This window comes from Trachemys scripta, chromosome 7 (assembly GCF_013100865.1).
Source record: "Trachemys scripta elegans isolate TJP31775 chromosome 7, CAS_Tse_1.0, whole genome shotgun sequence".
Lineage (NCBI taxonomy): Eukaryota > Metazoa > Chordata > Testudines > Emydidae > Trachemys > Trachemys scripta.
In genome coordinates, this window is record NC_048304.1 from 114,700,590 (window position 1) to 114,725,122 (window position 24,533).

At 42.5% G+C, this 24,533-nt stretch overlaps 1 protein-coding gene across 25 annotated transcripts in view; it reads left to right on the plus strand.

Moving 5' to 3' along the window:
* Positions 1-24,533, plus strand: part of ABLIM1 (actin binding LIM protein 1) — a 325,251-nt gene that overhangs the window by 165,675 nt on the left and 135,043 nt on the right. For all 25 annotated transcript variants that reach the window (XM_034776055.1, XM_034776057.1, XM_034776059.1 and 22 more), the window contains 2 exons: positions 12,127-12,310; positions 15,973-16,082. In XM_034776055.1, coding sequence (XP_034631946.1) covers positions 12,127-12,310; positions 15,973-16,082 — 294 coding nt within the window. The remainder of the gene's footprint in view (positions 1-12,126; positions 12,311-15,972; positions 16,083-24,533) is intronic.

Genomic DNA, 24,533 nt, shown 5'->3' on the forward strand with positions numbered 1-24,533 from the left:
TATGTAGAGAACGATGCCAGAAGTGACTGGTATTAAGAACCAGGAAGGAAATAGCATAAAATAAACAGCTGTCTGGGAGGCAAACAAGAGTCCGAGGGATTATACACAGCATCTGAGTACACACGTGGGAGTAAATGGGACATCCCACTCACAAATAGGATGACAGAAGAACCAGACTGGTGACCTGATGGGGCCAGATTAATGAACAGACAAGGGCCAGACTCTAACCTCACCTACAGTTGTTTCTCACAGGCATAACTAATGGAGTTGCTCGTGGTTTACACCAAAGTGAGTGAGAGGAGAATCCAGACCTACAAGGAATGCCAAAAGAAGCACCAAATAGCTGGGATCAAAACTTGTGTACCACATGTGTAGGCTGGAAGAGAATCTGCAGTGACTGCCAAGTATGAGATGAGGTTCTCCAGATCTTTGTCACAGCCTTTGCAGTAGGCTGAATATGGCTCCTAATACTGAGTAATAATGCTTCTATAATTCTAATACTAGACTTCTGCAATGTGACTTCTGATACTGATCCTATTCATCTGCTCTTCCGTTGTTTTATTTTACCGTAGACTCATTCCTTAAATAACTCCAAAGCACAGGAGAAAAGTGCTGATAAGAGGAACTTGAAATGAGGAGAGGAACAATCAGTTCATTTGAAATGTAGAAACTTTAGACTTTAATAAGAATATTAACCTTGTTTCCATAAATACAGAATCTGTTAAGCTTCCTGTTAGGCAAAAAAGAAATAGATTTTTGTGTGTGGTTGTTTAGATGTAAACTGATACATTGCCAAATTCCTTCTTACCTTCAAACAAGAAAATCATTGTGGTTAAGAAATACAGCCTGTATCCATATCATTCTGCTTGAGAACAGCGAGAGATGATCAATGACACAATCATTTCCTGTAGCTTAGAAACATAAGAATGAAATAAAATATCAGCCTTAGGCTAATTCAGTTTATGTTGGTGCTCAGAGCGCCACAATAAATTATTAGTTGTCTTGTTAAAGAAGATCCTTCAACTCTATAGTTGCCATATAGAACCCACTCTTACCAGTGTACTCACCTGCCTTCATTGCTTCTGTCTTTCAGCTATCTTTGATTAATAGAACATGTCATTATTTTAACCCACTTCCATCCTACCGGGGCCCAGTTCTGCTGCCCTTACTGACTAGTATTCCCATGACAGTTGGTGGGAATTCTCATGTGAACAGCAGAATTGGGCATTAAATTCATATTCATTTTACTTTTGAAAAAGTCTGACCCCTTTTTACGTGCATCGACTCCATCAAAGCTTGGAAGTGATGGTTAACCCAGGAACTGCTTAAAAATTATCCTACCCCCCCCTCCCCCCGGGGGAACCTCAGTGACTGATGTTAAGCTCCTAAGCAGCTACCTTTGGCAGGAATAGTTAGACTTACACACCATAGATCCTGTAGCTTTGAGAGCCAGTAGCGCTTGGCTAATATCTCAGGTCCAGCTGGGTGTCTTATGTTCGGAGGATAAGTTACAATAGCTCCATGTAGCTCAACAGAGAGAGAGAGAGAGCGAGCTTGTGTTCCTATGTATGCCTTTGTTCCAGGGCACTCTTCATAGGGGGAGAAGGATCACATGCTTGGAATGTAGAATCCCTTGAGGTGCAGCCTCGGTGTAACAAAGGCTGATTTTCTCCAGTCCTGGGGAAAGATCATATTAAAAAGAGCAAACTAGTGAGTTCTCGTCATTTGTGCCTCTGATTCCCCAGTAAATACAGATCTATGTGGAAATGCACCTCAGTGTCTTTTATCTTTCAGAAGAGAGGTTCTGATCATGTAAAATGGAATTTCTTACATATTATCAGGCAGAAAAGATTCTAGAGGAAATGTCACTTGTTCTTGTATAGAACTGCTTGGCAGGTTTAATTCTTGGTGACAGGACTCTCTCCTTATGATGGATGCCTGCCTAAAGAATATCTGTTGGCTTTTGCTTTATCAAGCATGAATTGTATGTCGTTACTGTCACAGCTAATCAATTCTTTCATAGTTCTTCCAATAAGCATGGGAAGGGAAGACCAAAACTGGAGGTACCCTGGTAGCTGTCGTTGTCCTGGCGCTCTTCATTTTTCATTGATGACATGATATTTGTATTGCAATAACTTGACAAGAACACACTGTCAGTGACAGCATTCATTGTACGCAGGTACTGATCGCTGCCCGTTTGTTTTGCTTAACTGCCTGGCCAGGCATTGATGCATATAACATGAATGGTGCTGGGTAGATGGTCTTTCTTTTTACATAAAAATGAAAACAACAAACCCCTCTTCTTCCTCCCTCCCCACCCCCCACAGTGGTGTTCCTGTAATGGTCGTAAAGAAGTGCACTAAGGAAAATTGTAAGCTTTGGGGAGGTCTATGGACAGAATGATCATTTCTTCATAGTTGCCGCACACAAAAAGCTGTTCAATCCTGTTCCTATTTGTATAGCCAATGCAGATACCGTCCTTTGCATTTACAAAAAAATCTGTCCATGACTCAGAGTTAAAGGAGCTTGCTGCAGCAACATTTTTCTGGCTGCTGATGTTAATGGCCTAGCTGAACCTCATTTTGTCAGTGTAGCCAAAAGCCCTGATTAGCAACTGGAACACACATGCTAAATTGTCTGGGCATATTCCTTTTAAAATAGGGTTGCTGGGACTCCTGTTCAAATCCTCTGACTAGTGCATGCCCTCTCATCTTGATGTGCTAAAGAAGATGAATCTGCTGGTGGTTCAGACTGCAGTTAGTGCTGCCTTGTCTTAGGAATGCTTGCAACTCAAAGCCAGGCTTACTGGTACGAGGGGAACTAACTGGGAGTCAGTTGGCAATGAACAAAGAGCATGAATGGAGAACAGGAGACTGAGGGGAAAGGAGGCTGGATTGGGCCGGAGGAGAATTTGCTGTTTAACCACAAGTACCAATTTAAAAAAAAAACCCTCTTCTTGGGAGTATAAATACATCCCATTGCTGCTGCTGAGAGATACCTGTATAAATCCTTGTGGTTGTGATGAGAGAATAGATGCTAATAGTTGCGTTGATACCTTTCATCCAAAGATTTCAGAATGCTTTTACAAATGAGTTAGCTGCCCAAGACTTCCGTGTGGTACATGATAGGAGGGATTTTCAAAAGTAAAGTGGCTTAGGAGCACAAGTCCCATTGATAGATTGTATTAGGTGCTTTTGAAATTCCTGTTGTATTATAATAATTGTGTAGGTGGGTAAACTGAGGCATGATTAAGTGGTTTTTCCAAAAGGTGACTCATTGGCAGAGCTGGGAGTGGAACCCTTGGCAAAGTGAAACCTAGAAAGATCATGTACTGTTTTTAGGTCAGATCCTGTTACATGTTGACTACCCTCAATGTCAAGCTTTTAAAAAGAACACACACAAGTGTAAATGCTCATATTTTTCAATTGCAAGCTAAATGCAAAGTGATGGAGGTTAGGAAGAGATTTCCTCATCAGCATGTCAAGGCACAATAATTCTATACGAGGGGTTTACCCCTTCCTTAGCGACTGGGTTTGGACGCTGTGGAAAACATAGTAATGGACTAAATGGACCAGAATGACAGTTACCATGTTGCTGTGACTAGCAGCACCTTGCAAGGGCCATGATCCATTTAATGTGACCTTAGTAGAAGAATCTGGTTTAAGAATCCATCACAGTATTTATACCCTACAAGAAGACAAGTGGTGATGCAGAGCAGGGGCCTCGTAATCTTCTAGACATTAGCTTACATAATTTTGTATTCTTTATTTGAAGAAAATGCTTGAAACAAAGGGGAGATGGGGCAAGAAGAGGGAGGTGTACTTGCAAATCAGTGTTAGAGATTTTGCAGCATAATAAAGCCTTCCCAATGTGTCTGTAATTCTCATAAGTCATTGGTAATTGACTTTTTGGCTGGATGTAGTTTGAATGCCACCATGAAATGTAATTTGTTTGCACATGAAATATTAATGCTGTGTCTGCAGAAATGTGAAACCCAGGGAAGAGTTGCTAGTACTGCACTGTTCCCTGCACTTAAATACCGCTCCATTTCTACCTGGCATTTTGATTTAGGTTGTTTTGTTTTGTTACTACATTAACATGTGGTGGCTCTGTTGTGTTAGGTATGTACAGGCACAGTGGAGCAGTGATTGTGTCTCACTAAGAGCTTGCAATCTAAATGTTCAACACACACACAGGATATAAAAAATTGTATAATACATAGGTTGAGAAACGTGTCTTTACATCTGGGTATAGTGCTTAGAGTATCCACAAATACAGAGGTTGTTTTTGAGTCATAATCCAGTAATAATTACATAATAAGTACATAATCAGCAATAACCCAATTTAGGTGAATAGATTTAACAATACAGTTTAGATACTAGAATCCAAATACTTGGGTACATCACTCATGAAAAGTTGTACAGAGATTTGGTTGTGGAAAACAAAATATACCAATGAGTGGAGATTGTCCCTGAGTAATTGAGAATTAGGTAGGTTGTCCATTTAGAAAATACAATCCACGAGGGAAGTATTTCAGTTATTTTCCTGACTGCGCTTCTCATCAGCACTCCAGCACATCCCTCCTGGAATTGCTGATGTCCGGTGATGTGTTCTATGTAGATGTCCCTGGACCACCTTATGGCGACACCATGAGTTGCCGCATCAGCCGAGTATAGCGCTGACCGATTCCCTCAGCACTTGCTCATTACTTAGTACAACTCCAATGTAATAGATAAAGGTCTGAGGCAGAGAGAGAGAGAGGGTGAGTGAGTCGTCCTAGGTCTAAAAAGGAGATGGTGGCCACCCAGGAACTGGACCCAGATCTCCTAAGTTCTACTCTAGTACCTTAACCATGAGGTCATCTTTTCTCTCCATTTTCCCATGACAGGAAAGCACCTCGAAAGCTGCTCGTCTAACTGTCGCTTAGTAATCATGACTTTGGCAATTTGATCTAAATTAATTAAGCAGTTTTGAAAAAAATCTGATGGGCTATCGTGAACAATAGGGCATATGGCTGTGTCCTCTTACAATGTGGAAGGCAGCTTCGCTTACTGAATTTCACTGACTCAGCTGTACAAGATGGTGCAGTAGAAGTGAGTGAAACCAAAATGCCAGATACCTTTCTTACTGTTCAGTATGAATATTCAGATGGTTCTTATTATGTCACCTTATGAAGATGAATAAAAATTCCTTTCAAAGCTCGGGACTATGCCTTCTCTCTAAAACTAGAGGGAAAAAAGTAAATTCTAAAATACACAAATATTTGAGGCCCAATTCTCCCCACACAACCTGTGTAGAACGTAACTCCCCTTGAATCATAGGAAATATCACTGAAAAGACCAGTGCACTCAACTACTAGCAATTAGAATCATAGAATATCAGGGTTGGAAGGGACCTCAGGAGGTCATCTAGTCCAACTCCCTGCTCAAAGCAGGACCAATTCCCAACTAAATCATCCCAGCCAGGGCTTTGTCAAGCCTGACCATAAAAACCTCAAAGGAAGGAGATTCCACCACCTCCCTAGGTAACCCATTCCAGTGCTTCACCACCCTCCTAGTGAAAAAGTTTTTCCTAATATCCAACCTAAACCCCCCCCACTGCAACTTGAGACCATTACTCCTTGTTCTGTCATCTGGTACCAATTCATTCACAAACAAATTTTCAATGAGGATTCTGCCAGAGGTGGTGGTTGCTTAAGCTACCATTGGACCTTTTAGAGAGCTCTGTGCTCGCTCGGTGTGTTGCATAAATTCCCCAAGGTAGTTGATGGAGAAATTACATCCTATTACCAGTAAAATCGGTAAAATTACATCCTTGTCAGTAAAACTCTCTGTCGTAGGGAATTGCATGTTATGCAGCCATCAGTTGGCATCAAAGTGCTGTCTAATCTAGGTGGTGGTGATGTGACACATGCACACGGATAACCAGTACAAAAGACTGACTTAAGAACAACTTCCGGGTTGCAAAATCAGCAGCTCAACATGCTCATGATGGCAACTTGTCCAGAATACACATGATGTCTGGACTCTTTTAACGTTTGCCTTGTTCAGTGCAAATTATAATATTCTATTCTTCTCTTACATCATGAAAGGAGAAGGCAGCTTGGGTGAAAGTGATCATGAAATCATAGAGTTTGCAATTCTAAGGAAGGGTAGAAGGGAGAACAGCAAAATAGAGACACTGGATTTCAGGAAGGCAGATTTTGGTAAACTCAGAGAGCTGATAGGTAAGGTCCCATGGGAATCAAGACCAAGGGGAAAAACAACTGAGGAGAGTTGGCAGTTTTTCAAAGGGACACTATTAAGGGCCAAAAGCAAGCTATTCCGCTGGTTAGGAAAGATAGAAAATGTGGCAAAAGACCACCTTGGCTTAACCATGAGATCTTGCACGATCTAAAAAATAAAAAGGAGTCATATAAAAAATGGAAACTAGGACAGATTACAAAGGATGAATATAGGCAAACAACACAGGAATACAGGGGCAAGATTAGAAAGGCAAAGGCACAAAATGAGCTCAAACTAGCTATAGGAATAAAGGGAAACAAGACGACTTTTTATCAAGACATTAGAAGCAAGAGGAAGACCAAGGACGGGGTAGGCCCACTGCTCAGTGAGGAGGGAGAAACAGTAACAGGAAACTTGGAAATGGCAGAGATGCTTAATGACTTCTTTGTTTCAGTCTTCACTGAGAAGTCTGAAGGAGTGCCTAACATAGTGAATGCTAATGGGAAGGGGGTAGGTTTAGCAGATAAAATAAAAAAAGAACAAGTTAAAAATAACTTAGAAAAGTTAGATGCCTGCAAGTCACCAGGGCCTGATGAAATGCATCCTAGAATACTCAAGGAGCTAATAGAGGAGGTATCTGAGCCTCTAGCTATTATCTTTGGAAAATCATGGGAGACGGGAGAGATTCCAGAAGACTGGAAAAGGGCAAATATAGTGCCCATCTATAAAAAGGGAAATAAAAACAACCCAGGAAACTACAGACCAGTTAGTTGAACTTCTGTGCCAGGGAAGATAATGGAGCAAGTAATTAAGGAAATCATCTGCAAACACTTGGAAGGTGGTAAGGTGATAGGGAACAGCCAGCATGGATTTGTAAAGAACAAATCATGTCAAACCAATCTGATAGCTTTCTTCGATAGGATAACGAGTCTTGTGGATAAGGGAGAAGCTGTGGATATGGTATACCTAGACTTTAGTAAGGCATTTGATACGGTCTCGCATGATATTCTTATCGATAAACTAGGCAAATACAATTTAGATGGGGCTACTATAAGGTGGGTGCATAACTGGCTGGATAACCGTACTCAGAGAGTTGTTATTAATGATTCCCAATCCTGCTGAAAAGGCATAACGAGTGGGGTTCTGCAGGGGTCTGTTTTGGGACCGGCTCCGTTCAATATCTTCATTAACGACTTAGATATTGGCATAGAAAGTACGCTTATTAAGTTTGCGGATGATACCAAACTGGGAGGGATTGCAACTGCTTTGGAGGACAGGGTCATAATTCAAAATGATCTGGACAAATTGGAGAAATGGGCTGAGGTAAACAGGATGAAGTTTAACAAAGACAAATGCAAAGTGCTCCACTTAGGAAGAAAAAATCAGTTTCACACATACAGAATGGGAAGAGACTGTCTAGGAAGGAGTACGGCAGAAAGGGATCTAGGGGTTATAGTGGACCACAAGCTAAATATGAGTCAACAGTGTGATGCTGTTGCAAAAAAAGCTAACATGATTCTGGGATGTATTAACAGGTGTGTTGTGAGCAAGACATGAGAAGTCATTCTTCCGCTCTACTCTGCTCTGGTTAGGCCTCAGCTGGAGTATTGTGTCCAGTTCTGGGCACCGCATTACAAGAAAGATGTGGAGAAATTGGAGAGGGTCCAGAGAAGAGCAACAAGAATGATTAAAGGTCTTGAGAACATGACCTATGAAGGAAGGCTGAAAGAATTGGGTTTGTTTAGTTTGGAAAAGAGAAGACGGAGAGGAGACATGATAGCAGTTTTCAGGTATCTAAAAGGGTGTCATAAGGAGGAGGGAGAAAACTTGTTCACCTTAGCCTCTAAGGATAGAACAAGAAGCAATGGGCTTAAACTGCAGCAAAGGAGGTCTAGGTTGGACATTAGGAAAAAGTTCCTAACTGTCAGGGTGGTTAAACACTGGAATAAATTGCCTAGGGAGGTTGTGGAATCTCCATCTCTGGAGATATTTAAGAGTAGGTTAGATAAATGTCTATCAGGGATGGTCTAGACAGTATTTGGCCCTGCCATGCGGGCAGGGGACTGGACTCGATGACCTCTCGAGGTCCCTTCCAGTCTTAGAATTTATGAATCTATGAACTGTATAGGAAGTACAGTATGGCTGAGCTAACTGTGATTCAGCCCATCAGAACTTCCTGGGCTATGATTGCCTAGTCTCTCCCATATTGACAAGGGTCTGACATGATGAAATTCCATCTGCACCACTATTTTCTCCCTGTACCAAAGGTTTAGCACCCAGCCACCCAATAGCTTCAAAGCCCAGAGGAAAGTAGAGCTAAGTGTTTTAAGCAGTGGGAAGAAGTTTATGCGATGACGGAAGAGTGACCCAGTCTTATCTGCTGGTGCGTGTGGCGGGAGGAGGGGCCTTAACCTAAACCAGAGAACATTTCTAAGATATTCATTCTTTCAGACGGAAACGCCAGCCAGCCAAGAAAGCCTCTTTAATGGGACATGCACTTACAAAGAGATCATTCCTGCCAGACTGCGCTAGTACATTAAATAGTAAAATCTGTTCTATTTTTAGAGCGGTGTCTTTTCCTCCTGCATTCCTTGATACCGGCCAAGTCTACCTTGGACGAGTGAATGGGAGAAGGGTGGGATGCTTGGGCTGCGGGTGCATGGCTTGTGTAAGCTGGCTTCACTGTCTGGCTGGGGCTAGTTACTGACTGTACCTTTGAGAAATTGAAACCACTAGCTTCCCCCCCCCCCCATGAACGGCATGGGCCTGATGAGTAGGCTTAAAGAGACACTGTCAAGCGTAAGAGGGTCTAAATATGACCTACCATGGTTGCTCCCCTCCCCCTTCCCCCACATTCTTTTTGTAGCTCCAGGCCCTCAACACTGTACTGCAGCTTCACAGCTAGATTAAGGAGAAAAGGAGACGGGAGCATTTTATAGTGTTCTTTATGTGACCCAAGAGGATGGTTGCATAATCCGATATCAGCTTTAGCCATCCAAGCAGATATCGGTATTTTAAGGTATTGGAGCCAGGACTTCAGACGAGACGTTATGTTCTGGCTGATGGCTTTTCAGTGAAATCGGAGACCAGTCCGGAGAGATGCTGTGTGTGGCCTGTGGTAGGAGGCATTATCTAACCACCAGTCCAGAAGGGGTTAGCCTCCGCTCTGCTTCTTCCTGTTCCTCTTGCACAGGTGGTTGGGGGAAGGACTATAAGTTGGCACACGGAGCTGGGAGAATGACTTTGGGAAGGTCAGACCCCAGACCCAGGTGTTGTGGGGAATTTTCCTCCCTGCCCCTGTTGATTTAGCTTTTGGTTTCCTTCTATATACTGTATTCCTTGAGGAAGCTATCTTGCTGACTGCATCTGCATTATTTTTCTGCTAAATAATTCCAGCAACTTCCAAATAATTCCAGCAACTTCCATTGTTGTTGCATGGAAAAATTATTACTGCTTGTATAGCACATTTCAGACAGGGATCTCAGAGTGCTTTACAAACCAGTCAGTGAAACTTCACAACCCCCCTGGAAGGCAGGGAGGTGTTAGCTCCCCTTGAATTGGGTGAGGAAACTGAGGCTTAGTGAGAAGTTGACTTACCGAAGGATGTACAATGCAACAGAGAGAAGAGCTAGTCAGTTGTGGCCTAGTGGCTAGAGCACTGGACTGGCTCTACTACTAGCCAGCTGGGTGACCTTGGGCAGGTCACTTCATCTTTGTGCCTCAGTTTCCCCACAGGTAAAATAGGGATAATACTTCATTTGTAAAACACTTTGAGCTCCGCTGATGAAAAGCACTACACAAGAGCTGGGTATGACTGTTTATAACAGAAATTCAGACTCCAGTCCCACGTTCTAACCATTCCCTTCATGAAAGGGCTTTGCTCTGTGGACCATCGCTGCTCTGCAGGCCCTGTCCACTGGAGCCTGGAATGCCTCTCTTGGAGGTGGAAAGAACAGGTCCTTGGGTGCAGTGACTGAGAGTGTACCTAACTCTTGACCAAACACCTTGCTCAAATTTGCTGTTTCTCTTCTAGGATTTTACTGTTCTCAGCGTGGTGTTACATGGGTAGGAAGAGGCCTCCGTGCCTTATGACGCCCTGTCTGACAGGATCTCCGAGGCTTGCACATCAACACAGACCACCAGTTCAGTGGCAGGATTAGTAATTTTTTTATAGAATCACAGGACTGGGAGGGACCTCGAGAGGTCATCTAGTCCATTCCCCTGCACTCATGGCAGGACTAAGTATTATCTAGACCACCCCAACAGGTGTTTGTCTAACCTGCTCTTAAAAATCTCCAATGCTGGTCCGGAGATTCCACAATCTCCTTAGGCAATTTATTTCGGTGCTTAATCACCCTGACAGTTAAGAACTTTTTCCTAATGTCCAACCTAAAGCTCCCTTGCTGCAATTTAAGCCTGTTGCTTCTTGTCCTATCCTCAAAAGGTTAAGAAAAACAATTTTTCTCCCTCTTCCTTGTAACATTTTTTTACGTAGTTGAAAACTGTTATGTCCCCCCTCAGTCTTCTCTTTTCCAGGCTAAAGAAACCCAATTTTTTCAGTCTTCCCTCACAGGTCATGTTTTCTAGACCTTTAATCATTTTTGTTGATCTTCTCTGGATTCTCTCCAGTTTGTCCACATCTTTTCTGAAACGTGGCACTCAGAACTCGACACAATACTCCAGTTGAGGCCTAATCAGCACGGAGTAGAGCGAGAGAATTACTTGTTGAGTGTTGTAAGCAAGACACCTGCTAACACATCACAGAATGATGTTAACTTTTTTTGCAACAGCGTTACACTGTTGTCTCACATTTAGCTTGTGAACCGCTATGACCCCCAGATCCCTTTCCGCAGTACTCCTTCCTAGGCAGTAATTTCCCATTTTGTATGTGTGCAACTGGTTGTTTCTTCCTAAGTGGAATACTTTGCATTTGTCCTTATTGAATTTCATCCTATTTATTTCAGATCATTCCTCCAGTTTCTCCAGATCATTTTGAATTTTAATCTTATTTTCCAAAGCACTTGCAACCTTTCCTAGCTTGGAGCAATTTTTCCAGCCCTATATTTCCATGCAGTCTCCTGCCTGTGAGGCCTGCACCATGCACATCATCAGAACTGGGAAGCAAAAGGGATGTAGCCTCAGTTAAAATTGTCCATAAGGCATTTGCTAGATGATATTGTGTGTGCATTCACTGGAATTCAACTAGGAGCAGTTTCACTCAAAGGATCTGCCTTCAGGATTTTGTTTTCTTTAATAAAAAGGGAAATCACTATAACTCTAAATCCTGTAGACCTCTGTGCTGGCATTGCAGTGGCTTCCAAGGACACATTCCCTCGGACAGGGCAATCTGCACAGAATCTGCAATTTCTTAAAATTGGGTTAGATATGATAATCGCAGAGTGTATTGCATGGGTGAGTGTTTGCAGAAACTTGCAATAAAGCATGGCCCTTAGTAATTGCTGGACGTGAAGCCAGTTCCTTTGCTGCCAGTATCTTCTACTACATCCTTTAACAATACATAATCTAGACTCTCCAATTTTATTTTTCTTAACTGTTTTTCTTTGCAGCTCTGGTGAACTGTAATGTGCATGTTACTGACAGACTCATGACAGTGGCTAGGGTCCCCCCCACAAACTGTCGCTCTGCAGGCCTTCATAGACTGCTCTGCCAGTGAACAACCTCTTGTAGCCAGAGAATGTCAGTCATTCACCATGTGATGTGCTGGGCTGAAGACACAGCTCTGTTATAGAGGGGACTGAGACTACCAAACTCATCTCGTTTGTGACATAACCCAGATCTCCTAAAGCATATGGGGGAGGATGCTATTTGTATAGCTATATATTTCCAACCCGCCAGCCTGATTTATCTTGTAATTGATTTGTGCTTGTTTTTGTTTTTCCAGTGTGTGGCTGTGACCTGGCCCAAGGAGGTTTTTTCATTAAGAACGGGGAATACCTCTGCTCTGTGGATTACCAGCGCATGTATGGAACCCGCTGCAATGGCTGTGGGGAATTCGTGGAAGGAGAAGTAGTGACAGCTCTGGGGAAAACCTACCATCCGAACTGCTTTGCCTGCACTGTTTGCAAGTGAGTCCTTTCTGTGCTGTTAACCCTATCACACGAAACACAGGGAGATCTGCATCGCCACAGCATGCAGTTTTAAAGAAGTTTTTTTCTATTAGAAGGTGCTTGATTGGGAATGATTTGTTGTCACCTGAACTTTAGGGAGTTCAGAATGCCCATTAGTTTATCTGAAAAGCATCTACCAGCAAAGCTGTGCTGCTAGGTATAATGCCCTGTACCCTCTCCACACTGCTGCTGTCACACAGGAAGGAATTTAACATCCAGCTTTATGTGGGATAGGTTATAAAGGGCATTTCGATACTGGGTTTCACATTTGGCTGAACTCAGAACCAGAAGCTTTTAAGGGCCACATTTTAAAATAAGGAATCTTGTCTCAGGGTTGGGTACTTACTTAGTTCCAATTTAGTCCGCCCTTTCCTGTCTCAGAGCTCTAGTGACTCTTAGGCAGCTACAAAAAGAGCTCTTCTTGATCAGGGCCCCAGGCGCCCAGTCTTGTTCCAATGTCTCTGTCCCTCTTCCCCTTCACACCTGCTACACTCCCCTGTGGTCACTAGGTGGAGCTCTAGAGTGGGGCTCACTAAAACACAAGCTAATTTTATTCACATGAATCTATGGGAATACTTGTGTGGGTCAAATTACTTGTGCTTAAATGTTCTCAGGATTTGGGCTTACTCTTCTTGCTGGGGACTGGAAATATTACCTCAGCTGGTCTGCAGTTGCTCCCAACCCAGACACTCTGACATAGTTTAATGCTCTTTTTCAGCCAGGCAGCTGGTCAACTAATATTGTCATTGGTTTCAGTCAAAGAAACACTCTTTCTGTGAATGGAATAATATGGCTTAGAAATTTAAACAAAGCATCAGCATTTCACTTCTTTTTTCTTTAAATCCCAAACAAAATACAGAAAAGAAAGTGAAGAAGGAGCGTTCCAGTCTTTTTGGTTTGAGTACTAGGTATTATCGGGCATCCAATATGCAAAGGTCAAAGTGATTTTATTGAATTTATTGTAGTCACTGGAAGGACCCAACAAAAGAAGGAATTGATCCCAAATGTAACAGGAGTAGCATCTTCTGAAACAGTAGTATATGGTACGGAGAATAAAATTTCATTGTAACTATTGGCATAGTGGTAGTGATTAAAGGCTTCAATCAGAGATCAGCTCCCATGATGGAGTTCTAACATCTTCAAGACCTAAGTTGTGGTCTATAATTACAGTTTGCTTTTGGTGTGACTTGGAAAAGATTCCCACATTTCAATGGCTAGCCAGCTGGTGTGCTGTGTATGATGCTTAGTGTATTAATAACTGTCCCACTGTTACTCTGTGCTCCCCCCGTCACCCCGTCTGCTGTATCCACCCGTTGTCTCATCTTATACTTGGATTGTAAGTTCTTTGGGGTGGGAATTGCCTTCTGTTATATGTTACCAGCTCCTGGCCCCATGGGCGCTTGATCCTTGCTTGATGCCTCTCAATGATATCACAATGCAAATAATATAATCATAATTCCCTGTTTTCCACACTATAGATTACTGTTTCAGAAGATGCTACTTCCATTAGGTTTCAGATCCATTTTTATTTCATTCTGTTCTGCCAGTGACCAAGAGAAACTGAATAAAACCATTTTGGCCTCTTTGCATATTGGATGTCTGCTGAGTATGAAGAAAGAAGGCAGCCACTAATAGCCAATAGTCATCTTGGGTGTGGAAAGTTTAAGAAGCTGGAACTTTTTTTATATGATTTTAACTCTCATTAGGATATTATCCCTGAACGTTGGAGGTTCTGGGGCAACTTGTAGATATATATGTTTGTAGGCTATTTCATTGGAGCAGTTCCAACAGAGATTAAATACTACTTGTCTATTCAGCCCAAGTAGAGATCAGCATAACTGAAGAAATATTTTGATCCACATCATTTTGTTTTTTCCTGGTCAGCATCGGGATGGACCTAAGCTATCTGTTACTGAGAAGTCTAAGCTTTCATTAAAAAGCAAAAACGAGAAGAAATAAATCTTCCAGACTTGATGATTTTGAAAATAATCTTCCAAAATGAGCCAGAAGTGATGGAGTGTGGTACCTTTTTGAGCTTGCAGACAGTTGAGGTGCCGGGGCTGCTGCTTATAGTTTTACCAGCAGAAACAGACTGAAATTAACAAGATGACAGTCAGTTTCACTTCTGTTAGTCAGAAGCATGTAGATCGCAGTGACAGCATCCCATCTTGTGCTCTGAGCAGCAGCAAAGACAGGCACAGGATTTCACGGAGAGGAGAAGCCAAAATAAAGTGTCTAGGCTGACTTACAATAGCTCCTGCTTGTAGCAGCCAGTAGCCCTGCTGAGGAGTTCAGCAGTGAAGTTCTCCAGCAGCCAGGAAGCTCTGGAATGGGGAGAGGCTCCTCCCTTCCACTAGCTAGAGGCGGGGATTTATCTGATACCTAGAGGTTGATATGAAAGAGGGAGCCATTAAGCAGGGTTCAAGTGAGGACTCTGTATCTGTATCAGGGGGATAGCAGGGCTTCTGAATTACCACACTTGTCTTTCATAGCTGCCTTGGACTAGTAAATGTAGTCCAGTGGCAAGTAGGTGTCTGGTCAAGTTTTCAAGTCCTGATCGAAGTGTTTTGGTCATTATTTTTAAAAATAACAATATGTATGGACTGGCACTGCACTGAGAATTCATATCCCATGTATGTTACATGAATATTTCCTAAATACAGTAAAAGCAAATGATGTTCTGAAACATGTCTATAAAATGTAGCCCATCGACTTGTGTGGAACGAATAAACGACTTGTCATCCGTGATGTTTAACTGTTTGTTTTGCAAAAAGAAACTGATGCTGATTTATTAAGGACACTTCTCCTGCTAATATACTTCTGGGTGGGTTGAGATGCAGGCAGTGTGTAGCAGGAAATTAAAGCCATGCGCCTTTTTGGAAGACTTGGAGTTTGAGAATTTCTGCCTAATTTTAGTGAACTGGTGTAAAGTGCTGGATTTAACAACCGTAGAGGCAGAAATCTTCTATTTAGCCACAGAATGGGTACCACAAGGTTCAACAGCACTGCAAGCTTCTTTCCTGATGCCCCACCAGTAAACCTCAACCTTGCTTTTGGGCCCTTGTCCTCTACTGACACCGTGGGGGTGGCTTTGTAATGTGGGTACCTGTTTAAAGTTCTAGGTACTGGAATATAGCCACCAACTCATTTCGTGTGGACCACTGTAGTCATAGTTCTGACTGTCAGTCACTGAACCTAGCCCAGTTTGGTGAACCTTTGAGTTGAACAACTGTATATTTCTTCACCAGCTCTGTGAGCCGTCCATCCACCTTTTGCCTGCTCCTCACTATTTTTGGGTACCATTAGTGACATGCTGAGCCTATCGTTGCTGTCGCTGTTGAGTCTAAGTGAACTCCACTGTCTGCTTCTCTTTAGATACTGTGCATCTGATATCTTTAGGAAACCAAAATACCAGCCAGTCTAATCTCTGTTCTCCTCACAATTGAGAAACCTTTGGCTTTCACCCAGCTACCTGACTTTACCATGGCTGCATTTCAGACGTAGTGTCTGTAAGATATTGATTTGCACCAGAGGAAGGCGGCAGGCTCAGGAGATGGGGAAGAGAATGAAATTGCTGGATTAACCTTGAATAAAACTCACTTTTCTCTTTCCCTCTCCAGACGCCCGTTTCCACCAGGAGACCGGGTTACCTTCAATGGAAGGGATTGTCTCTGTCAAATGTGTGCTCAGCCAATGGCATCCAGTCCAAAAGAGATCTCCAGCTCAAGCAGTAAGTATGCCATAGTCTTTCCTAAGCTTCTCATATGTCCAGGAGCCTCAAAAGTTTGCCATGTGTTTTAGTTGTTTTGAAACCAACTTGGTTGATCCTTATTTGTTGTGAGGATTGTGGCTAAGTTCTGATTTCTAGGAACCCATTACTTCTGAGCAAGGGCCCTAGAAAGACCTGTGTTACTGTGGGTGGCAAACACACATTGACAAGTTACAATCCAAACTGAGTCACCACAACCTCTATCTGAAGCTGTTCTGAAAGAAACAGTGTTCTTTTATATGCACCAAACGGGCTATTAATGATGAAGAGGACGTTTCAGAATATGTTGGTCATAGTTTTTTCCCATGTGTGATTGCACAGGGTTAAGTGTTCCATTTCAGAAGAGGGTGGTGTCAGGGGAAATACATTCTTGCCTCTAATCTGTAACATTTAATGTAATTACATTATCTTCTAAAAATAGCGCCACCATGATTCTCTGAATCATGCCTCCAGTACAATGATACTTATGTGAACAAAATCTCAAGAGATATTTTTATAAAGGCTTGGGGGAGGGGGCGGGGGAATATAAGGGGATTGGAGAATGTATGTGCTTTGCTCCTGTATTTGAATGCTTTTTAAAGCAAATAAAAGTTCACCCATCCACAATATATTACAGGGCAACAATGATTTTTATCCCTGGGCATCATCCAAGTTAGAGATGGAAAAACCTTTTAAATGCTCCAATTCCTCCCTTGAGAATGCAGCGTTGTTCCCTGCAGCACATTCTTTAGTGGCTGATCCAGTCTAGTTTTAAATCCCAAGTGATGATGCTTTTACCACTTCCCTGCCTGTATTGGGCCTGTGCGAGGAAAACTGCTCTATATTTTGGGGGAACAGTGGTAAATGCTTTGAGATCCTAGGCTGAAAGGTGCTATGTAAGTGTAAATCTGGCTTGTATCCCTATTCTGTTGATGAGTAAACAGAGGCTCAGATGTTATGTGACTTGACTGAGATCTCAGTCACTTACTGAAGTGGGAAATGAAAACCTGGTCTCTCTCTTCCTTGTCTGTCTCTAGCTACTAGATATACTCTCTCCCCAGTGTCATGAAATGCCTTGGAAGTGAGTCATCTTATAAAATGTAAGTGCAGGGACCAAATCAGTTGGGGAGAATATAGTTATCTTTAGGGCTGTTATGAGATCTAAGGGACAATCTGGTATTTTAATACCAGACACACTTCTGAAGCCTTATGAACTAATGTAAATATCCCAGAGGTACATGGGGATGACCTGGGATCTAAGAGATCCATGCTGGGATCTAACTCCTTGAATTATTGTCTGTTAGGGAGGATAGTCCTCTATGAACATACAAGCTGCTACTGGAGGGAGGGGATTTGGTGGGGCTGGCAGGCTCCCTACCTAACTCCGTGTGGCTCCCTGGAAGTGGTGACGTGTCCCTCAGCTCCCAGGCGGAGGTACGGACAAGGAGGCTTCGTGCGCTGCTCCGAGCACCAGGCCTCTGCCTAGAAGCCGTGGGACACGTCACCACTTCTGGGGAGCCCCCCCCAAGGTAAGCACGCCCAGAACGCTCACCCCTACCCACTCCCCAGCCCTGGGCTCCCTCCCACACCCAAACTCCTGCTGCTGCTGGGGGGCTGTGGTGGCCCGAGACTGCCCTAGCCACACTGGCCGCTGCATAAGTCACAGCTGTCCTGGAAAGTCTCCGATTCTGTGACTTCCACGATCTCCATGACAGAGTTATAGATCAGTCTGTACCAACAAAAAAGCTAGATATTCTATGTTTGGGGGAGGGAGATATTAATGGCTTTTATTTCAGAAAAAAATGTTTACATTGGTTCCTGTAATCTATTATAGAAACTTTGTGCTAGTTTTAATGCTTCGTGAAATGATAGAGTTAATGATTCTAAGGAATGGCAGGAGGAAAAACAGCAGAATAAAGGCAATGGACTTCCAGGAGGCAGATTTTAGGAAACTTAGAGAATTGATAGGTAAGATCCCATGGGAAGCAAGCCTAAGGGAAAAGAGTTCTGGAGAGGTGACAGTTTTTTAAAGAGACATTGAGAGTAAAAGAGCAAACTACACTGATGTGTAGGAAAGATAAAAAGTATGATAAGAGGCCACCCTGGCTTAACCAAGAGATCCTCAGTGACCTGAAACCTAAAAAAGAGTCATACAAAAAGTGGAAGCTAAGTCAAATTACACAGGATGAATGTGAAAAACCAACACGAGCACATAGGGACAAAATTAGAAAGGCCAAGGCACAAATGTGATTAAACTAGCTAGGGAAAGCATTTTTCAAATATGTGAGAAGCAAGAGGAAGACCAAGGACAGGATAGGCCCATTACTCAGTGAGGGGGGGAAGGCAATAACAGAAAACGCAGCAATGGTTGAAGTGTTAAATGCCTTTTTTTGTTTCAGTTTTCATCAAAAAGTTAACAAGGATTTGACAACTAATGTCCTGAACATCAGTGTAAATGGAGTAGGATCTCAGGCTCAAATAGGAAAAGACCAAGTTAAGAATTACTTAGACAAGATAAGTGTTTTCAAGTCAGCAGGGCCTGATGAAATACATCCTAGAATACTTAAGGAACTGGCTGAAGAGGTCTCTGAGCCATTAGCAATTATCTTTGAGACTCATGGATGATGGGAGAGATACCAGAGGATTGGAAAAGGGCAAATAGAGTGCCTATTTATAAAAATGGAAATAAGGACAACCCCAGGAAATTATAGACCAGTAGGCTTAACTGGAAAGGTAGCGGAGCACATAATTGAACAATCAATTGGTAAGCACCTAGAAGAAGAAAATAAGGTGATAACTAACAGATGTCAAATCATGTCAAATATCCTAATATCCTTCTTTGGCAGGGTAGCAAGCATTTTGCATAGCGGGAAGCAGTAGATGTGGCATATGTTGACTTTAGTAAGGCTTTTGATACTATCTTGCATGACCTTCTCATATACAATGTAGAGAAATATAGCCTAGACTAACCTGCTCTAAGGTGGGTGTACAGCTGGCTGGAAAAGTGTACTGAGAGTAGTTATCAATGGTTCACAATCGAGCTGGAAGGGCATATCGAGTGGGATCCCACAGGGATCTGTCATGGGTCGGTTCTATTCAAGGTCTTCATAAATGATAATGGCATAAAGAGTACAGTACTCTTAGTTTGCAGATGATACCAAGCTGGGAGGGGTTGCAAGCGCTTTGGAGGACAGATTTAAAATAAAGAATGATCTTGACAAACTGGAGAAATGGTCTAACTTAAATAGGGTGAAATTCAGTAAGGACAAGTGCAAAGTGCTAAAATTTGAAAGGAATGATCAATTGTACAAATACAAAATGGGAAAGGACTGCCTAGGAAGGAGTACTGCAAAAAAGGATCTGGGGGGTTTTAACCGATCATAAACTGAATATGAGTCAATGTAATTCTGTTGCAAAAAAGTGATCATTCTGGGATGTATTTGCAGGAGTGTTGATAAGGCCTCAGCTGGAGTACTGTGTCCTGTTCTGGGCACTGCACTTTGGGAAAGATGTGAGCAAATTGGAGAAAATCCAGAGGAAAGCAACAAAAATGATTAAAGGTCTAGAAAACCTGACCTACAAGGAAAGATTGGAAAAAATTGGGGTTGGCTAGTCTGGAGAAGACTGAGAGTGGACATGATAATAGTTTAATTTCATAAAAGGTTGTTATAAAGAGGAGGGTGATCAGTTGTTCTCCTTAACCGCTTAGGATAGGACAAGAAGCAAGGGAGATTTAGGTTAGACATTAGGAAAAACTTCCCAACTGTACGGGTAGTTAAGCACTGGAACAAATTAACTAGGGAGTCATTTCTGTCATTGGAGATTTTTAAGGTTAGACCATCACCTGTCAGGGATAGTCTGCTTCATCCTGCCGCAGTGCAGGTGACTGGACTAGATGACTTATTGAGGTCCCTTCTAGTTCTACGTTTCTATGATTTTCTGCATTCTAAGAGAGGCCACAGACAATAGGAATTTTGTGTTATGCTTGCACCTAGAGGTCCTGATGAGAGGTGGGGTCCCACTGTGCTAGGTGCTATAAAGCCACAGTAAAAGAGCCTCTAAGAGCTTTAATGTACTGCTTGGAAACCTGTGTGTGTCTTGTGATTTTGTGAATGGACTAGATACAGTTATAATTTCTAGAGTTTTTGGTCATTTTAGTGCAAAGTTTTACCAAAAAGAGAAAAATAAGGGTGGTACAGGATGTGTTCATAAGGCTCAGAGAGTCTAATGAAGAGTCCTCTTAATGTATTTCTTCCAAGCTATGCCAGGTGTCACTTCAACTCTGTGGCATAGTAGACTTAAAAGCTGAGAGATCTTGCCGGCACCAATGGGTAAATTGTAACTAGTGTAAAATATTGCAGATCTCCTCCACTCGCTCCTGCAGGCAGAGTCAGTCAGTCATCAATCTTTCCTGATTTCTTTTCCCTTCTTTTCAGTAATGTTTGTAATGCAATTCCATTCAGAAGAGAATCTCATTCTTTGAATGTGTCTGTTTTATGTCATGTACTGTGGTCAATTTCCCCTAGTTACTCTTAAATAGATTAATGAGGAAGCTTATTTCAAAGAAAGTAAAGGTGGGGGGTGGAGGAATGTGGTAGGCTGAAAGTCAGGGTTGACTGCCTGATGTCAATCCACTCAGCACACTGGTGCCTCCTGCTAGCCGTCTTGGGGATTAGCTCTGCCCATCAATACACACTCTCCTGATGGTGCCTCAGCTGCCATCACATCTGTTCCCGGACCCACATCACTCCAAAGACTGCGGTATCATCTTCAAGACACAGCCTTCCACCTGTGTCATGTTCTGTGCTCCCCCCTTTCGGGGGCCCTGCAGTCAACGGTCCAGCTACTTCCCCAGTGGCGAGTAGGGGGGGACCTGGGCCTGCTCACTACTCCGGGTCCTGGCCCAGGGACATTGTAGATGGCAACCACTTGCTGTGTCACCTCTAACTTGGTACATTTCCCTGGGACACTTCCCCATGGCCCCAGCACCTTCTTCACCCTTACCTCAGGGCCTCAACAGCTAGTCCTAGCAGCCAGCCAGGAGCTCCCCTGTTTCTGCCCAGCACTGCTCTGTCCAGGGTGCTAGCTTCTATCCACCAGCAAGGCACCCAGTTCTCCCTCCTTGAGCTCCAGGGAGGAACTGATGCTGCTCTGCCCTGCGGCTCTTCTTATATGGGCCTGTTGGGCCCTGATTGGCTGCTCCTCGCAGCCCCTCTTCTATTGGCTGCTTCCTGCACAGCCTTCCTATGGCTCTATTAACCCCTTACAGGCCAGAGTGGGGTGGGTACCCCATCAAGTTCCCACTAGAGGTGTTTTTTTTTTTTAATTTACATTGATATTAACATGCAGTTTGCTCATCGGTGTTACTTCAAAGTTCGGACAAATGAAAGGCAAGTTGACAGCTTTTCTTGGAAAGTTTCAAGGGAAAGCAAATGTCTTTATATACTAGAGTTAATTCTCTTTAAAAACATAACCCTAATATTACTGCAACCTTTTCTAATGCAATGTCAGTGGAAATCAGAAGGAAAAGCTACTGAATAATTCATCTCTTGATTTTCTCTGGAATTACCTGGGGCCCTACTGCAACTTTACCCCTTTTACATGCTTGATGTATTTCTTCAACTCCAAACACATTATCTTTAACAAGTAAGGCTTTTTTTTTTAAAAAGAGCTGTTTCAGTCTGGTACCTCTTTCTTCTGGTTTCCTTGGACCTCCTCCTCTCTCAAAGTACAGCAGCAAAGTCCTAGTAGTCGTCATTCGTAATGTAGGCACGCCAACCCCCTAAATACCCTAGGTGGTGAATTATTCTTATTGATGTTAACAGACAATCTGAGGTAAATGCCTGCAAATAGCTCTGAAAATGTAATGGATTGTGAGCTCTGAAAATGTAATGGATTGTGTTTTGCTACCTTAACTTTGTCTCATTTGACAACTGGATAAATGTGAAGTGATCTACAAAGGTGAGGGGATATATAGCCAGATGCTTAGTAGCGCAAATGTGATGAGAAATGGTTACATTTTAAAGATGCCAGCTCTGGGTGGAGAGAGGGTGTAGGGACATCAATTGAAATTTTAAAAGTGCATTGTTGGAGACTCAAAAGTTCAAACCCTTGCCAAGGACACTAAGTTATCTTCCCTGTGGATAAGTAAGAATGGGATAGTTCTGTCCAGTTCATTATTGTGTGTATATTTTCTACAATGTCTAGGCGTTTTTAATACAGTTTTCTGATCACTTTCCTCTGCACCTTTTCCCCAACTTTTTTGTTTCATGGTGGTATATTATCTAGAATCCTATATACATACGTTTATCTTGGTTCATCTTGTCTCCCCAACGTGGCTGTGGGGGATGTCTGGCATCTTTTTGGCAGCGCTGTAATTGGTATGTTTGGTAGTGAGCATTGTGCTTTTCAAGTTTTATTCAGATCTGCTACATGATAGCCTCTTTCCCCCATTAGTTTTTGATCCCATTGACACCAAAGTCCTAATGAACAGTGCTGTTGTAGAATTGTTGATTGCACGGCTTCTCTGAAGACCTACTGTACTGTGTGGTGTTGGGTTTTTTGGTTGGTTTTCATTTTGTATTGTCTGGATAATCCTGGCTTGTTGCCTCAGTGTTGTTTTTTGAGGAGGTTGCAGGGTCATGCAACTCTATGGAGAGGAAGGATTGTTTGGGGATTAGGGCTTGGGAGACCTGGGTAATTGTCCCAATTTGTTGAGCTATTCCACATCAAATGAAAACCAGACTTCACAGGATTGTACACCCAGAACTAGCCTAACTCCCTTTCCAAATCACAGCTCAGAAGGATTGCTTTCACCAGGCCATAGTTTGCATCTGGAAAAATGTGGGGATTTTGCCTGAAAATGGAGCATAAATCCACTAAAGCGGCATTCTCTGCCTTTGGAAAATATATAATGGTGTACCCATTTTATTCTGAAGTGCCCAGTGATACCACTCAAAGGAACACCCAGAATTTCAGGGCCAAACTGATTTGGGCTACTTCATATTGTTTATGGTGCAGTACAACTATTTTACTATTATTCAGCACATGATACTGTGTTTAAGTATGTTCCCATACAGACAAGACACGGCCCATGATTTCCAAAAATTGGAAGTTATCAACTCACGTAACCAACTTGCATGCACAACTGTGGTAATTACAGTTACTCTTTTTGTTTGTTTGATACTTGTCCCCATTTGTATGTGTCCCTGTCCCAGCCTAGAATGTAAGCTCTCCGGGGCAGTGATTTTATTTTTTGTTGCCTGTCTGTACAGTGCCTAGGTTGATGGTGCTCTGAACCTTGATTGGGTCTTTAAGGCCCTATTGTAATACAAAGAATATCCCCAATATCTAATAAGCACCTGGGAGAAAGGACATCATTTACTGTTTCAGCATCCCTGTTCCTTTAGATAAGATATGATAGAGCTCCCATTATATATGAGACCTCCAACAAGTCTTCCAGTAAAACTGGGATCAAATAATTTTACATACCTGATATGCCTGAGGTTAAATGGAAGCTGGAAAAAATCAATCACCTCTCTTGTACCCTACCTCCCCTCAAAAAACCGAAACCCTTTCCAGTCATATTTCTACATAACAAAGAATAAAAAGGAGAGAACTGGTCCAATTATTCAAATTTCATTTGTAGGTCACCATTAAACGCTGACTTTCTGATTATAATTTTTAACACATTATACCCGGGATTTAACCTGATTGATGCTGTCAGTGTCATCTCACAATTAATTTCCCTTTTATTATGTATTGAGATAGCTGTCATATGCTCAGCAAAATGCATGGGTTGGCTTATTCACAGGCATAACTGCTGTTTCTTCCCTTACAGGTTGCTAGTCTGAACAAAATGTAACATTTCCCTTTTAATTGTAGCCACAGTGAAACGTCTGCGACTAGAATTTTTCAGCGTTTAGCCACATTCTCCCCAGGATTTTCAAAATGTAGCTCCTTCTGCTTCTTTCTCAACTTGTGAAAGCAAGCAGCCTTGAAACTTCCTCACAATTTGAAATTTGTTGTAAGGACAAATATAGAACTTGAAAGGGAAGAATTGGCCATGATATATGCAAGCAAAGGGTCTGCAGTAACTTTTGTTTGCAAAAAGGATATTAAACAACATCCAACTTGTGTGGCTGATTTTTTTTAAGTTCACTCTAAGGAAATATCCTTTGATTTCCTAATGCGTGTTGAAAGCTGCAGTGTTTGAGTATTGTGCAAACCCTTGGCACACAGACAGCCATGCCTCAGAATAAGACAGTGGGCCCAATTCTGCCTCAGGATAGGCACTCACACCCACTAAAGTCAGTGGAAATTGTATCTGAGGGCAGAGCATGGCCCTTTTGGTTCTCAGAAATCTCGTAGGGTACGTCTTCACTACCCGCCAGATTGGCGGGAAGTAATTGATCTATCAGGGATCAATTTATT